This window comes from Calypte anna, chromosome 5A (assembly GCF_003957555.1).
Source record: "Calypte anna isolate BGI_N300 chromosome 5A, bCalAnn1_v1.p, whole genome shotgun sequence".
Classification (NCBI taxonomy): Eukaryota; Metazoa; Chordata; class Aves; order Apodiformes; family Trochilidae; genus Calypte; species Calypte anna.
In genome coordinates, this window is record NC_044251.1 from 28,260,834 (window position 1) to 28,276,575 (window position 15,742).

At 40.6% G+C, this 15,742-nt stretch overlaps 1 protein-coding gene across 9 annotated transcripts; it reads right to left on the reverse strand.

Moving 5' to 3' along the window:
- Positions 1 to 1,906: 1,906 nt before the first annotated feature.
- Positions 1,907 to 10,326, reverse strand: LOC103527366 (alpha-1-antiproteinase F). 9 transcript variants are annotated; one of them, XM_030451697.1, is made up of 7 exons: positions 10,284 to 10,326; positions 10,076 to 10,198; positions 8,998 to 9,039; positions 5,505 to 6,170; positions 4,271 to 4,541; positions 2,629 to 2,776; positions 1,907 to 2,155 (listed from the first exon to the last, which is right to left on the reverse strand). In XM_030451697.1, exons 4-7 carry the CDS (start codon positions 6,154 to 6,156, stop codon positions 1,961 to 1,963), a joined length of 1,266 nt encoding a protein of 421 aa, XP_030307557.1. In that variant the 5' UTR covers positions 6,157 to 6,170; positions 8,998 to 9,039; positions 10,076 to 10,198; positions 10,284 to 10,326; the 3' UTR covers positions 1,907 to 1,960. The 9 variants fall into 9 exon arrangements, with proteins under 9 accessions (XP_030307557.1, XP_030307554.1, XP_030307553.1 ...); XM_030451694.1 differs by having other exon boundaries at positions 8,970 to 9,039; XM_030451693.1 differs by having other exon boundaries at positions 10,022 to 10,198.
- Between the last annotated feature and the right edge of the window lie 5,416 nt (positions 10,327 to 15,742).

The window sequence follows — 15,742 nt, forward strand, 5'->3', positions numbered from 1 at the left end:
GGTGCTTCTTCAACACTGTCTCTGGCAAATCCTGCCATGGAAAATCACAGCATGATGTCAGTACACCAGGAGCTATAGCCTGATGTAGCAAGTCTGGCAGACGGCTCCCAGACACCCATCTTGGCATTGGCAGGAAATCCCCCGTGGGAATGGCAGACACCTCTTGTCACTGCCATTCTGTCTTCCCATGGCTGGCACGTGGGTACTACCTCGCTTGCTGTTCCTGCAACCTTCCACAGTGCTTTTTACAAACACAGAAAGATCATATAAGAGAGGCAGTGAGATGTAGAGTACAAGCTTCAGAGCACCAGTTCTTTCTGGCAGCGTGCTTGCCACTGCACTTTCCTCCTATGGCCCTGTGGGCTCATTTCCCTGGAATATGGGAGGAAAACAAAATTCCCACATCCTGCTTCCAAGTGGGATGTATGTCTGAAAGCACCAAGATACCAAGAGGAGGAAAGAAAGGAGTCTCCTTCCCAAATTATGGATTAAGAAACCTCTAGAGTCAGATAAGTGTGCCTTCACGAGGTATTGCAGTGTGGATGTTGGGACACAAAGCCACCCAAGCAGCTGGAGATGGTGCAGGAAGAAGCCAAAAAGATGGAGTAGTGCACATGCATCTCTTTCACTGGGAGTCCTGCCATCAGTGCTTGTGAGTTGTTCATACAGTTGTCTATGGAAAGACTGCGTCCAAAACACCATCAAGCACCAGGTATGAGAGTCAGTAGTTTTTTATTAGGAACACAGAGCAAAAAGGGGGCTTTCCTTTTGACTGTGAAGGGGCAGGCAGTGCTTTGCACCAGACTGATGAAATCTCATTTGTTCTTAGTTTCACAGAGGGCATATAAGATCTTACTGAGGGTGTGTTAGTTTCCTGAGCCATTTGACTGCTCCTCTTGTGATTCTTAATGCTGTGACACCATTTCATCTCCTTCCAAAACCCACAGCTGTAGGGAGGAAAGTGGTAACTGTGCTCTTTCTGGTACCTTTGCCAAGGGGCAGTTAGCAGCCAGCTCTCAAGCTTCCCTATGTCCTAACTGGGTGCCTGTAACCACCTTTTGGGTCAGACAATCTGCTTCCTGGGTGCTCCCTACCTACTTTCTTGGCTGTAAAAGGACAGCACTTGAAATATCCACAATCTACTACTCCCTCATTATAGATTTTTCACAAATCTTGGTTGAGAGTATGCTTGTGTAATTGCCATCTAAATAACACCTGGCCAGCTGGCTATGTCCTTCATCTGACCACTGATGGATACATGTGTGAGAAATCAAATATTTGCATGGGCTAAGTTTGTGGAATTGCCAACATGTCATTGAAAGTTTTCAGGTTCAAGAGCAGATTTGATCCCTGTTTTCTGATTTAGCTGCAAGAAACTCATACAGATTTGCTGCTAGATTTATATGAAAAGTAAGAAAAGGCTTTGGTGGAGAAAGCAGATTTCTTTCTCTTTTGAAAACAGCTTTTCATGTTCCCAGTGCTGTTTCCATTAGAAGCTTCAGTTTTCCATGACCCTGTATTGTTGATCCAACTCTTCCCATCTCTTCTTTACTTATTTAGCCTTCTATGATTCTATGATTATGGTAAATTGCAACCACTTAAGCTTTGTTTGCAAGAGTGTTAATAATTTTATCTGCTATTCTGACTGACAACCACATATTAAGCAAGAATCTTGCACTGTAATACAAATGTCTCTCTCAGTCCTGGCAGCTCTTAAGTCTTTCCTTGGTTTTCATTAAATTAAGAAAAGCATTCTTTGCTAGCTGAATTTAAAACATTTTCCTTGCCTCCTCTTAAGCAAGGGTCATGGTCAATACTGATAGTTTTTGATAACAGCATAGAATGAAAACTTTTGCTAAAAAAGAACTCTACACTAAGCTAGTACAAATGGAAATAAATAACATCATTCAGTTTCACATCTTGTTTAATCAGTAATAGCAAACAGAATTCATATGCCACTTTAGCTAGTGATAGTTGGGTTAACTATTTTTCCTATGAAGAGCGTGCTGTTTGTATCTCTATCAAAAATCAGCACGAGGAAGGGACGGTTGAATTCAATGGTTGGAGGAAGAGACATTGGTATTATTTCAGCAGCAGTTGCTGCTGCTGCTTCAGTACCTCTCTCATCAATATCCAGAGCAGCCTTATGAACAACCTAGGAGAAAAGAAAACAGATATTAATTTTGGGCAGACAACAGCCACCTGAGAGGTTAATCAGACCCTTTTTGAAAGCAGCCATGGTATGGGGAATCCACTGAGAAGTGAGTAGAAGGAGTGGAGGGAGATGTGAGCTGTGTTGTAGTCATGGCTGCCTCAAATGAGGACAAAAGAAAAAAAAAAAAAAAGAAGAGATAAGGCTTGATGTTCCTCTCATATTCCAGATACTGCCCTAGAAATCTTGGCCCATACCAGCCTTGAAATAAACAGATATATAGCAAACTAATCTGATCTCCACTGTCATCCACGGCCAAACTTAAATTGTAAACTTGCATGCTGAGTCCAGGGTGAGCCCAGCTGCAGGCAAGCTGGGAAGCTGAGAGCTTCTATTTTACTGGGGTTTCTGGATGCTCCTTTAGAGGAGTTCTCCTGCATATTTGTGAAAGAGAGGGCCAAAATCCATAGACTTACTTTAGAAACCTTCAGCTCTTGACTGTTGCTGATGCCAGAGAGATCTGCCTGGTCAGTGAACACGTCCACAATTCCCATCTTTCTAAGGGTGTTCTTTATTTCATAGCTCCCAGAAATAGAAAATTTGGGAAAGTAGAGGGACAGCATGCTGTTAAGTAGAAAAAAAAACACAGAAGGTGGTGAGAAGGACTTTTCACTGACATAAATGATAGTAAAAAAGCTATTTAATTCCCATGAATGTCAAATCCAAGACAGCTGGACCCTGAGAGCACTAATTCAATTGCTGGTTCTTCTCACGGTGCTACAGGCACTATAATTAAAAAATAATACAAACAAGAATAGTAACATCTACCCGGTGTTTTGCTTCAGCAAATCTGAGAGCACTCTTCAAAGGAGGACAGTAATGAGAACACCTCTTTGTAGCTCAAGAAGATGAGAAGATCTTTATGCACTGTCTGGGGATCCTTGGAGCCTCCAAGTCAGCCACTGTAGCTACCTTTAGGTAACTCATGTCTTTTGCATTCTTGCTCAGAGACAGCTTTGGTTGAATAGCAGAACAGTTGGGATCCAAACCCCACTGCTGCAGCCTTAATGTGATGCTGCCCAATGCACTACAAGATGATGGGGCCAAGTTTATTAACACTGCATCAACATAATAGTAGAAATGAAATTGCCATTTGGATCTCAGCTTCTCCTGTGAGTAACTTATTCCAATGTTGAACTTGAAGGAACTTGCACCAAGAATTCATTTAGATAAGGATTTTCCTGATTTTGCAACTTAGAATCATACATTTTTGGTTTTCACATTTGAGATATTATGTTATTAGCTCATATCCAGTATGCTACCCATTATGTTTTAATTAACTGTGCTGGCATTTCTATAATGATGCACTAGGAATCATGGGTGTGAACTACACAGCCTTATTAGCTGTGAATCAGGGCAGAGCATGGTAAGTTGGGCACATATTAACTTGATATTACTCATCTACTGGTGCTAAGATCTCTTCCCTCCCAGACAAACACAGTTGTAAAATGTGTTGGATGATGTTGGCGTCAATGGTAAGAGTTAGCAGAACCTCATTAGATTTTTATAGTTTCAAAACCAAAATGCCAGAGAATCAGGACACCCACAATTAATCACTAGACTGTCCTAGCAACCAGTATGTGCTGCAGTGGTAAAGAAGATATTTGTGTAGGACATATTATGTTTGTATGCGTTACTACAAACTCTTCAGCTTAGGGTTTACTTAAGGTTGAGACATATGCCTGAGTCACAGTATGTCAGTGACATATGAGAGGCAAAACACATTAGCTGAAATATCAGTATAGGAAATTTGCCTTAGAATTGTCACCTTCCCACTCAGCCAATGGACTGTTTTAGAAATGTCAGTCTAGGCTGTTTGGGACTCGGAGGAGGAGGGTAGTCTCTTCTCTGGTGAGGGGAGAAGCAAGTAACTCGGGCATCAAAAAGAGAGTAGTTTAATACCAACCAGCTGCAAGATTTTTACAGCTAGGGCACACAAGCCAAAAATAACCCACTCAGTTCCCAGAATCAGCAAGTTCATAGTGTTTGCATTTCCAAAAAAGAAAAAAAAAAGACTATAAATCTATGTGCTGCTGCAGCTTACTGGCAGAAGTTTACCTCTGAAATAGATGTTCTGACCATTCCTGGACGGTTTCCTTGACCAGAGTCTGCTCTAACTGATTCATTTTCCCTTCTGTAGGCAGAACCAGAAATGCAGTAGCACTCCCGTTATAATGAAGCCGTACCACAGTGCATGACCTCTCCTCATCAAAATAGAAGTCGAATCTGCCCATTTGGTGCATCATAGGGACTTCCACAGTAGTTTCAGCATCCACAAAGAACTCCCTTGATTTGGTATACTCTGGATTAAAAGGTCTTTCCCAGTCACCTGACACAGAGAAGGAAAATGCAACTGAATATCCCATGTCGTGTCCCATCCCATCATAAATTTTGTATAACTAGTAATAATATTTAACCTATTGTTCCATTTGTTAAATTCAGAATTTTCAAACATAGCATTTTCAAATGTGTAACACATCAAAGCAAGAATCTTTTACCTATAGCACATTATGTTGCAATTTAACTTCATATTTTAGACGTTAGTAATGAACTAATCAGGCTTTTTCATTGTGCCTACAACTACTTTTCTGCCCAGGTGACCCAAGTGGCCTTCCTGTAAGTTGTCATTTAAGGGCTTACCTAACAACACCTTTGTACTCATATACTTTATGCATTTCATTTCCATTTTTTATTTAATCACAAGCCCAAATTTATAGATAAAGTAGGATCTCACATCTCAATGCTGTTATGTCAGGCTCAAAAGCACATTATTTATTCCACATCAGAAATGTCCCGTGTATCCCCTTTCTTCCATAAAATGTCCTCCCCTTTTAGTCATTAGCTTCTTCCATTGATAGATATGTTTATCTATATCCATAAAAAACAGTGATATGAAAAGAAGAGGACTATGCAGTAAACTAGGCCATTGAATCATGCATGTTTGAAGAGAGGCATTAGAAGCATTAGGTTATGCATGTGCCTCAGTACCTTCACTGAAAATAAGAACAATCAGAGTTACAGCTAAACACACAAAACTGAGCTCGGGCTGCAAGGGAGGCTGAAGCTTGAAGCAGAGCTCCTGTGGCTTCCACAAAGAGAACAAAATTTGCATGGGCCCTGGCTGCCTCCTCATGCCACATGGGGTCCTGCCACCTTTCTACCACTTCCAGTATGCCATTAGGGCTTCCTCTGGACTTTGAAATTTTCCCCAGAGCAATTTTCAAATGAGGTAGTTGACATTAGATCTGTTGATAAGAATGAATAACATGAATGTGAATCCCAGAGAACTTACCTTTGAAGAAAACAAAGCTAGCCAGAAGCATTACAGCCTGTGGATCTATGTCCTTGACCAAATTAGAAATTTTCCCATATGTTTTCCTCTCTATATAAGCATTGATATTCTTCTTAGCCTCTGTGGGATTGTTAAAGTCAGTGGTAAAAGTCTCCAGCTGATAGAGATCTTTGGCATCATCTAAAAATTTTTTTAGAAGTTTCAAGTTCTCTGTTAGAAAGATGGCATTTCCCAGGTTGAGCTGGACCCCACCCTCAGGATGGTTCAGCATGTGGATGAGGTTGTGGAAACCTTCATGTATTTCTTTCTCCTGAATCTCTGTAAGGTTGAAGGTGAGTCCTTCCAGGATCTGAATCTTGGTGGTTGATCTAGCCCCCAGGGCCAGCATTGCAAATGCAGTGGAGATGCTTACAGGAGAGAAGAAAATGTTCTTATTAGGTGCCTCCAGTGCAACCTCTTTAAAAAATTGAAATGCAAAGTCAGCATTGTTTGGCACTAGTTTGAGGCAAGCAATTGCTTCACCTGCATGATACATATGATGTTTAGGTTCATTTGGATCATATCCATTGTGGTGGCTGTCTGGGAGCTGACCATGAGCAACAGCATGAAGTCTAGCCAGTAGCAAACTTATGTAAAACGTGATCTTCATCATCTTGCATTAAAATCCTATGGAAAAAAAGGAAAAGCTATTATTAAGGTATGTAAATTAAGTAGAAGAAATTATTCTGTCTTTCTCACTGAATAAGAAATCTTATCTCTTTCTTCTGTCCTCAGTTTCTATCTTCTCCAGCTCCTGCCAGATTCTTTTGAATTCTCCCACCTCCAACTCTTTCTGCCACCTTCACCCTAAATTCCTGCAAGGAAGAAATTCAGTGTGGATAAGCTGAATACATAGCACCCTCGGCAGGCCAGAGAATAGAGCATATTCCAGCAGAAAACACACCATAGCTAATCACTGGAGGGCCGTGATACCATTGTGCTTTTGACACTAATGGTCTAAGATAATTCTTGGAAAACACTTAATAAAATAAGTCTAGAGTGAATGAAGGGAGATAGATGAGATTTGTGCAAGTGGGCAACAATCTGGAGCTACAGATCTTTAAACTTTTGGTCAGTTTGATAAGGGACCTTATTTCAAGAGAGGACAAGGGGTGGTGGCTGTTTTCCAGCAGCAAACTGAATATAGGGCCCTATGTCTCTAAGAAATAGATTCTTTCTTTCAGAATAAAAATGATGTAACACTCTAAATAAGAACCAGAAGTGATGTGTTGTCTCTCAATAGACAAACCAAACCACTGGAGTGGGTTCACTTACAGCACAGCAGGAGTCAACATCATTAACAAAACCAAGGCCTTATTTTTATCAGATGCTTTACTGGTCAAAGGGCAATACATTTATCAATCTCTCAGACTTGGCTGCGGTAGCTACATTCCTTTGCAGAGCTGACACCCTGCACTGTATGAGCTTTTACGAAGGGACCTTGGAAATGTGTATATAAACATCCCAGTGGGCCTCATTTCTGAGGAGGAATCTAGGCCAAAGAAACAGTGAGAGAGTTGCAAAGGATTTGGGGAGATAATGAGCCAGATTTGCTAAAACTTGTGCAAGGACAGGCATATTAAACCAATTGCACCTTTCTGCTTTGGCATGATTCAACTTGAAAAACTGTTGTCAGTAAGTGCTATGCTCACACCCCTGCTTTCTCTATAACACCAGAGGGAGCAATTTGTATTTGTGGTTAAATATCCAGCTACAGTTAGCTCTACATAACAACAAAATACTTATGAGCTACAACCAAATATTCAAACATTTACATGTTTGATATATTTTAAAAAAACCCCAAACAGTCCTCTTTGTAATAATACCTACCACGTTACTGACAACTGGGAGAACCATAAAAGTTTTGGGAACTATATTTTCAATTGCTGTGCACAGTAGTTTTAAATTATAGTTTGGCCTCTGATTTTGACATTGAGATGATGCTTCTCAGTACATCTAGCCAGTTGTAACTAAACATAAGAGTTCCAGTTCTCAATATTTTAAACTGCTATCAGTGAGCCAATGTATTATTCAGACTTTGAAAAGAAATCAGCTCCCCAACAAAAGCATCAGAGCTAAACCTAATCTATTTCCACATATCCAGCAAGCCAATTCAAAAGCTGCCTCTGGATAAATTATTCACAGTGAACTATTTACTCAGCTGCAGCCATAAGTTATTAAGAATAACATGAATACAAGAGAATGAAACATTTCATTTTAAACATAAATCACCACCTGTTCCCTATCTCATCATATTTAATATTTATAACAGAGCACAGAAGATAGATGAATTTTTCTATATGCACATTAAACTGCTGATTTTTATTTATTTGGAATGCAAGCTAGACAGGGAATTTAAATGACCTGGCATCAAAATTATGGCTAATGCATATAGCATGGTTATGCTCTAAGGGTTCTTTAAGATATTGGTTACAGTTTTCTGAAGTTTTTTTTTTCCTGTCTTGATATTTTGCTCTATGTAGTTATGGCATACTTGCAATCTGTGGTTAATTTATGTACTATCATGATACTAATTTCATTTTATTACAGCTCTGAGTTAACAGATAATTAAATACAATCCGAATCTGAATCATCCATCTGTTACTCAGTACAGTTCCATAACAAATAGTCAAGATTCATGAGTCAGCCCTCACAAAAATCTTGATAATAGCTGATTTTAAAATCATAAGATTATAAAAGACTCCTCAGCTGCGGTTTGTAACGTTGTTTTGTTGTTGTTTCATAAGCCTTGAAAATACAAGTGATCCCTTCTATTGGGCCCTTCTTTGAAACCTCAAGGTACTCATATAGTATTTGCATGCTGTAAGCCTGTAGAATATGACTGGGGACTGTTACTTTATACTTGATCTTTACTATTCCATTTGATATTTTTGTGGCTTGTAAGTCAGCAAATGATTAACCAGTGATAAATTGACAAAAGAGACCCTTTTGGTATGAAGCAGAAGATAGAGATTCTCATCTGTTCTTTATGAATGAGGGATTTTCCCAAGGAAGCATACTTGCTAACAATATATTAAAAAGCAAAGAATTGATAACTTACTCTAAAAAGCCCTTAGGGACTTCCCTATCTTAGGGGGTTTATTTTTTTAAGAACTTTCCCTTTTTTAGTATAATCTCCAGAAAAAGTATTTCCATAAACATGGGAGTGAAATAAAAAAGGTCTTAAATTCCAAGTCCACACTGACTTTTTGAGTCCTGGAAGAAAACCAATCTACCCCATTACCTCTTTTCTTCTGTTGTCTGTTATGCAATGACAATATACTGGTGGGTTTCAAGGGAAGGTTTATATCACAAAGAGTTTCAATCGGACAATAGCAGAGGAAGGTGCCAACACCTAGAAGACAATCTTCCTTTAAGCAATTTACTTGTAATAGACTTGGGGATAACACCTGTTGTATGTATTAACTCTTTCCTATCACACAATCTTCCTTACCATGCAACCCAGAATGACAGTAGTTATTTAGGATCATATATCCTAGAAAGAAAACAGAGAAAACTAGTATTAGCTGGAGTTACCGTAGAATGAAATCCATCAGGAGACCTCAAAGTGATCTGGACTAAGTTTTTTGACTGGAACATCTTGCTTCTTTGTGGATATAGATAATTTTTCCACTTAGGGTTGATTTTTATCCCTGTGATTTAGAGGGACAATTCTGAAGACACTTGTCTGCTTTTGTGTCCCATGTAATAGCCCAGGAGATGAATATTCATCTTATGCTACTCCCATAAAGGGTTCTCACTGATAATCTCATTTCAGACAACATGAAATTTTGCACTGCTCAAGAGATATGCAGGCATGAAGTAGAAAAGCTGTTTGCTCAGCAGATGGTGCTGCTTCTCTCCTGATTGCTTCTAAATGAGGAAATCTGAAAAACCTGTTCCCTGAAAGATTGTCTGTGAGGGCACCAGTCACATCACCAAGACATGGCCCCACCCCCACCAGTACTGTCTGCTCAACTAAGCTACTCAGAGCCACATTAAAAAAAAAATCATCCAAGCACACAAAAAACTCAGAAAAGAAAGACTTGACTGGTCATATCTCTGTGGGAGAAAATGACCTCAGAAACCTATTATTCAGAACTGCTTACTCACAGGAGCACCACAAAGTCCCATATATTTTCCTGGCTGGCCAGAAAGCATTCTGTGTACCTCATTGGATGTGCCTGGGCATGCTCAGGGGCTTTTCCAGACAGATCTACTTACATTTACTTCTCTTGTGGTTCAGAGTTTAGATGCCTTTGTGCTTGAGGCCCCTGAGAAGGTTGCAAGCACAAGCCAAGGGCCTGGATTCTGCAGAGAATCCAACCACTGTGACTATTTAATTAAAAGGAATTAATTTTCCTGCAGAAACATGGAATCCAAGTTCACACTATCCTTTAGAAACATAGCTCACTGTTCACAGAGCTGTTCCCAGTGTCCTCTTCATCTGTAAGACAGCTTAGCATTGGAAAGCTCACCTGGGAAGCACACCCTCCAAGAGTGGCATCACCCACTTCTAGGCCTCCTTTTACCTGGAAAGAGGTGAACGTGAGCTCTCACTCATCTACCAGGCAACCACCAGCATTTTGCTGTTGAACCTGAGTTACTGCACATACTCAGGAATGAAGCATCACATTTCGATATAAGATACAACCCTAGGAAAGACTTAAAATCAATTGCATGCAACAAGAGGATATGCTTTTGAATTCTCTGTAGGAAATGAAAAAAGTCACAACTTACAGCTTCCAAGGATTATGCTCTCTTCACTAGAACTACCCTGCAGCTCCCTCTCTTATTTATACTGTTAAATAGCATTATGAAAGCAAGATGTCCTCTAGAAAACATTAACCAGGGCAGACAAGTGTTATTACTTTAGGAAGGGTGCAGAGTAAACAGTGCAGACAATTTTTTGGAGGGGACGCTTGATTTTTGCTGTATATGCATGGGCAAACCCTGCCTTTGCTTACAACAGTCATCAGAGTCCTCATGCATTTCTGCAGATCCTCTTGCTGAGTATCCAGCCCCTCACTCTAGCAAATACTTCGTGAGAGTCAATAACTTCAGCAAACTGGATTAATCCACACAGTAGAAGTACTGAAATGAGTAAAATTAAACATATACGTAACATTAGACAGGAGCCAGATCTGCTGCAGCCAGATCTCATTTTAGTATTTTGCACTGAGATACTTTTCTTTCTCTAAACAAGGCTTTTAATAGCTTTTATTTTGCATATTTCTTTTAAATCATCCACTATTTCCAATTATCTACATTGCCCTTAATAAGGACTAGTTTCTTAGAGCATCACTAGTAAACTGAAAATCAAAGCAGTATTATTGTTTTTAGTGGCTGACAGTTCCTATTGGGATGGTGACACGATGGCAGAGATGGGCACTCATGTTGCCCAGCACACCCCTACCAGATTGGTGTCACCTGATTTCTAAAATAGCAATGGATTGAAGGACAGTTCTGTGTTCCATGACCTGGCAGAAGGTGCAGGCACTGCCAAAATGCAGGCAAGGAAAGCAGGCTGGGACACACAGAGGTGAACACATGTGGTCAGGCCACCTGTGGTTTCATCATCCCTCCTTAAAGATGAAGTGCTGCAGAAGGCTGTGCTCCTGCAACATCCATGGAGGGGCAACTGCAGGCTGTGCATGGCTGTATCTGAGGGACTGGAAAAATCTCATAGATCAAATGAATGCTTTCTATCTAGGAAGAGCATCCCCTTGGAAGGCAGGGGTTTGCAGGAGAGGAGGTGCTATACTCCATAGAATCATTTAGGTTGGACAAGATCTTCTAGCTCATTGAGTCCAAGCATTAACCTAAAACTGCCAAGTCCACCACTAAGCCATGTCCTTAATTTCCTTCAGGGATGGTGACTAAGCCACATTCCTGGGCAGCCTGTTCTAGTGGTTGATAATCCTTTCTTTTAAGAAAGTTTTCTTTAACCACCCCTGGCACAGCTTGAGGCTGTTTCTTCTCGTCCTACCACTTTTTACTTGGGAAAAGAGAGCAACTCTCACCTCCTTACAACCATTTTTCCATGTAGTTGTAGAGTCTCCTTTCCTTCAGACTGAACAACCCCAGTTCCTTCAGCTCCTCCTCATAAGACTTGTGCTCTAGACCCTTCACCAAACTAATTGCTTTTCTTTGGACACACTCCAGCACCTCAACATCTTTCTTGCAGTGAAATGTCTTTTCTTGCAGTGTATTTTAAGGGGAGAATCTTTCAAAAAGAAGAAGGTATAAAATAATGGGGTAACTGTTTTGGTGGTCTTTTTCTCTGGGCCATTCTTCAGTGGTTAGGACAAATAGAAGAATTAATTTTCCTCTTTTCGTCATATCTCCTTGCACATGTGAAACTATCTGCAGGTGCAACATGGAAGTTTGCCTGCACACAGGGCTGTCAGAGCTGTTGCAAATCCTTTCTTTTCTCACTTGTCCCTTCTTTTTCCTCCAGAGGTTCTGATTGAGTTTTGATCCAGGCTGTTAGAACATGTGTTTGAATTGTTTACCAGCTGGTAAAACAGCATCTGGGCACGTGCATCCTGGTTCTCTTTCAAATAACAAACGAAAGCCTCTGAAGTTACAGAGCTTTAACTAGAATCCCTACAGACTGAAGATGAATCATATATGCACCATATATGCACTATTAAAGAAGAAAAGTGCAACTATGAGTATAGTTACTGAGAAAAGGGAAGGAAAAAATAATTGACTAACATGACTTCATTTGAGAGCAATTTTATCTTGCAACTGAAATTGTCCCTTAACTGCTGGTAATTCTATAGGAATGCAGCTTTTTCTTTTCCCTCATCCAATCATGGAAGTTATCCTGAAATTTGCAGAGTCTGTTTCAATATTTGACAGCAGAAAATGTTGCATCTGAAGCTGCAGCTCTCTTTTTTTGTGTGGAGTCCTCAGGCTTAGTAAGCACTTCTATGATATTTTAAAAGATGGCTTGTTAGCAAAAATGCTGTTAGGAATCCTTTGATTTGCTCCTCTTGATCTGGAACATTAGGTTTCTTACTACTTTGAACCCAAGTTACTTTGGGTGTTCAAAAATTGTTGTTATTATTATTGCAATCGTAGCAATACTATTTCATTTTCAGTACACTGCCAACATTAACAAGAGTCATCCAGCATTAATTTCCTTGGAAATAATCTGGCTATAGTCCAAAAATAATTAGTTATTTAAATTAGAAGAACTGTATGCTTGCTTCTCTTGCAGATAAACACTTTCTTCTTTTTTAAGTATTTAACTAATTACCCTAAAAGCTATTTTAAAACATGATGGGATGTTGCTCTGATTGTTGCCCTCTGAGATACAGAGATCACGCGATTTCCCCTTATGATAGTGCTGAGATTAAATGTCAGAATGGAGCTGGTGAAAGTCTTATCTTTTGCTCTGCTGCCAGGCCATGTTTAATTTCTGGAGCTCTGATTCTTGCTGTGTTTCAAGGGGAAATGCACTCGTGGTTACATAAACAGTTCAGCAATGACCTGCTGGAACAAGTCACCCACAACACCAATATGGGTCAGGTACAATTTTGTCAAATGTCTGCTCCAGTCCTTCCAAGTGAAGATGTGCTATACCTTCACATGTCAGTTGCTTCTTTCTTGATTTCATGTTCTACATGGGTCTTGTCTCTAGTCAGCCCCACACAGTAAGTCTGGAAATACTCCAAGGGGGAGTGTCTCATTCAGATGTTCATTCCAGTCCTGATAAGGGAATGCACACATAATGATGTCCCACAAGCCACTACAGTGAATCCCTATGCTTGCTTTCATGCTACCATCAGTTTCTTTCTGCAATGCAGTAAAGAACTTCTGGGTTCCAAGGAGACTCCATCATTTCCAACATTTGGCTCTGAGTCCATTTTTTCCTCTTTGTCTGTGGTTTCACTGCTTTAACCTGAATTAAGTGCAGGATGCCACCACTAGAGGTGTCTCAACTTCCTGCATTTTTCCCTTCCATCTCTCCAGGATGGTCAGAGGGGTTGTAGCCCAGGACAAGTGGAGAGATACTGGGAGACCTGAGTCTTTTTGGACTGGAGAAGTGAAGGTGAAGGCCATACCTGCTGTCCACACCTACATAATGGGTTACATTAGAGAGTAAATGGAGGTAATGGGCAAGGCTGGGGATAAAAGCTGCAGCAAGGTAGATGCACATGAGATATAAGGGAAGTAATGGTCACAGGAAAGTGGAGCACAAGGGCAGACAACCTCGTAAGTCTGTGAAATTGCTGTCCAAAACCTGGTTAGAAATGGCCCTGAGCAACCTGAGCGAGATTCCAGCCTAGTACTGCTGTGAACAGGTGGTGGGATTGAATGACCTCCAGAGCTTCCTTCCAACCTAAATTATTCTACATTTCTCCTAAAAATCACCATTAAACTATGCTCTCGGGAGTGAGTACCTGTCTCCACTCTCCCTGAAAGTTTTTACCTCACCCAGCAAAGAAACCTCCCCCTGCTTCTCACTTCATGACTCTAGAGGCTTTTCCCTGAAACATTCAGCCCCCCAGAAAGATGTAATCTCCCTTGCCTTCTGTCATGCCCCAGCAGTGCCAGCACAAGGTGAGCAGACAGCAACCCTTCCAGATGCCCAGACACAGGCTCTGCCAGAGGGCAACCACACAATATGCAGACTGGGAACAAACAAATCTGGAGGACCATCTGCAGTGCTCCCAGCAGCCACAGCCGTGCAAGCAGCTTGCAGCCCTCCAGGATGCTGTCTGGGCTCACGTCTGTAGCAAGGCACAGGATTGTGCTTTTCTCCTCAGAGACTTTGAAAGTTTCCAGCATTGCTTGTCATCTCAGTGGGGATCCATGTAGCTGTCTTGATTTCTCCAGGCTTGCCTGTAATTAAGAGCTGCTAAAGATAGGTTTTTAAAAGCTTGTGTGGGAGTGGAGAAGAAAAACGTTGGAACTGGCAAACTTGACTGGGCTATTTCAAAATCAGGAGTTGCTGCAAAAGCAACACTTGATGCTGTCATTTTCCTTTAAATATATGTGTTAAGGTGATAAGTTTTCAGATGTGTCCTTAGTGGGTATTCAAGCAGTTCAAGCAGATTTAACTCCATTTGCTTCCTTAGAGATTCAAGAAGTGTGAGTGCAGGTGTCTCAACAGGTCTGATTCCTTGCTGTCTAGCCTCAGGACATGATCAAGCATCTCCAAAGATCTGGTGCTTGCTCAATCTCTTGAAATGCAATAGCATATTCTCTTTTCAGTCTATGTGCCTCTGGGACAGGATCAGTCTTTTTTCTGTACTGCCCAATGACAGAAAAAAGGTAATGAACACAAAATTGAACATAGGAATTTCCATCTAAACATGGGCAAGAACTTCTTTACTTTGAGGGACAGCAGAGCACTGGAGTAGGCTGCCCAGAGTGAAGTCTCCATCTCTGGAGACATTCAAAATCCTCCTGGATACAATGCTATGCAACCTGCTCTAGGTGGACTTGCTCTGTTAGGGGCGTTGGACTAGATGATCTCCAGAGGTCCCATCCAACCCCTAACATTCTGTGACTGTAACTTACATGATTGCAGTGGAGGAACTGTCTCTGATTACTGACAAAATCCTTTAGCACAGGAAAGCAGATTTTGGAAAATACTCAAATGCTTGCTAATTTGTTTTGTACATTTATATTTTTTTATTATTTGAGTAGACTTATCTGCTTTCTTGTGCTGTGAATAAACACTATATGTGAGTGTGTCTGAGAACAAATATTGACAATTCTCTACCTTTTATCTGGGTGAATTTTATTTTCTGTGATTCTGCAATTGTTCCCTCTGGAGAACTGTAGGGAAGAGGAAGATTCAGTGAAGCTGTTGCCTCTATGCTTTAAAATTACATGGTCTGAACATACTCAGTGTTAGATCTCTATTTTTATAATAGTTGGTTCCTTCACCAAAGAATAGCTCAGGTTGTTGCAGTTTTAAAATGCCTGCACATCTCTTGCCCTGTGCTGTGAGACAGATGATCCATAAGAGATTTAAACCTTGGAAGCTGCCCAGGGGGTGACAACTTCTGCACATGTGCTGTGGGAAGAGTTTAATCTTTCAAATCCTTTCTTAAAAAACATATAACCTCAGACAAGATGCCTTTAGATGTCTCCGAAAATGGCTAGGAAATTGGAGACTGGCCACTTACAGAAATACCCAGAAGACTGAAAATCAGCTTTTTATTTAGCTTGATTTT

Excerpts from the sequence above, each read along its gene's own strand:
- LOC103527366 (XM_030451698.1), bottom strand. The coding sequence starts at position 6,156 with ATGATGAAGATCACGTTTTACATAAGTTTGCTACTGGCTAGACTTCAT. Across the intron at positions 4,542-5,504 it reads TAGCTTTGTTTTCTTCAAAG|GTGACTGGGAAAGACCTTTT; the intron begins GTAAGTTCTCTG and ends TCTCTGTGTCAG. Across the intron at positions 2,777-4,270 it reads TCAGAACATCTATTTCAGAG|CATGCTGTCCCTCTACTTTC; the intron begins GTAAACTTCTGC and ends TCTACTTAACAG.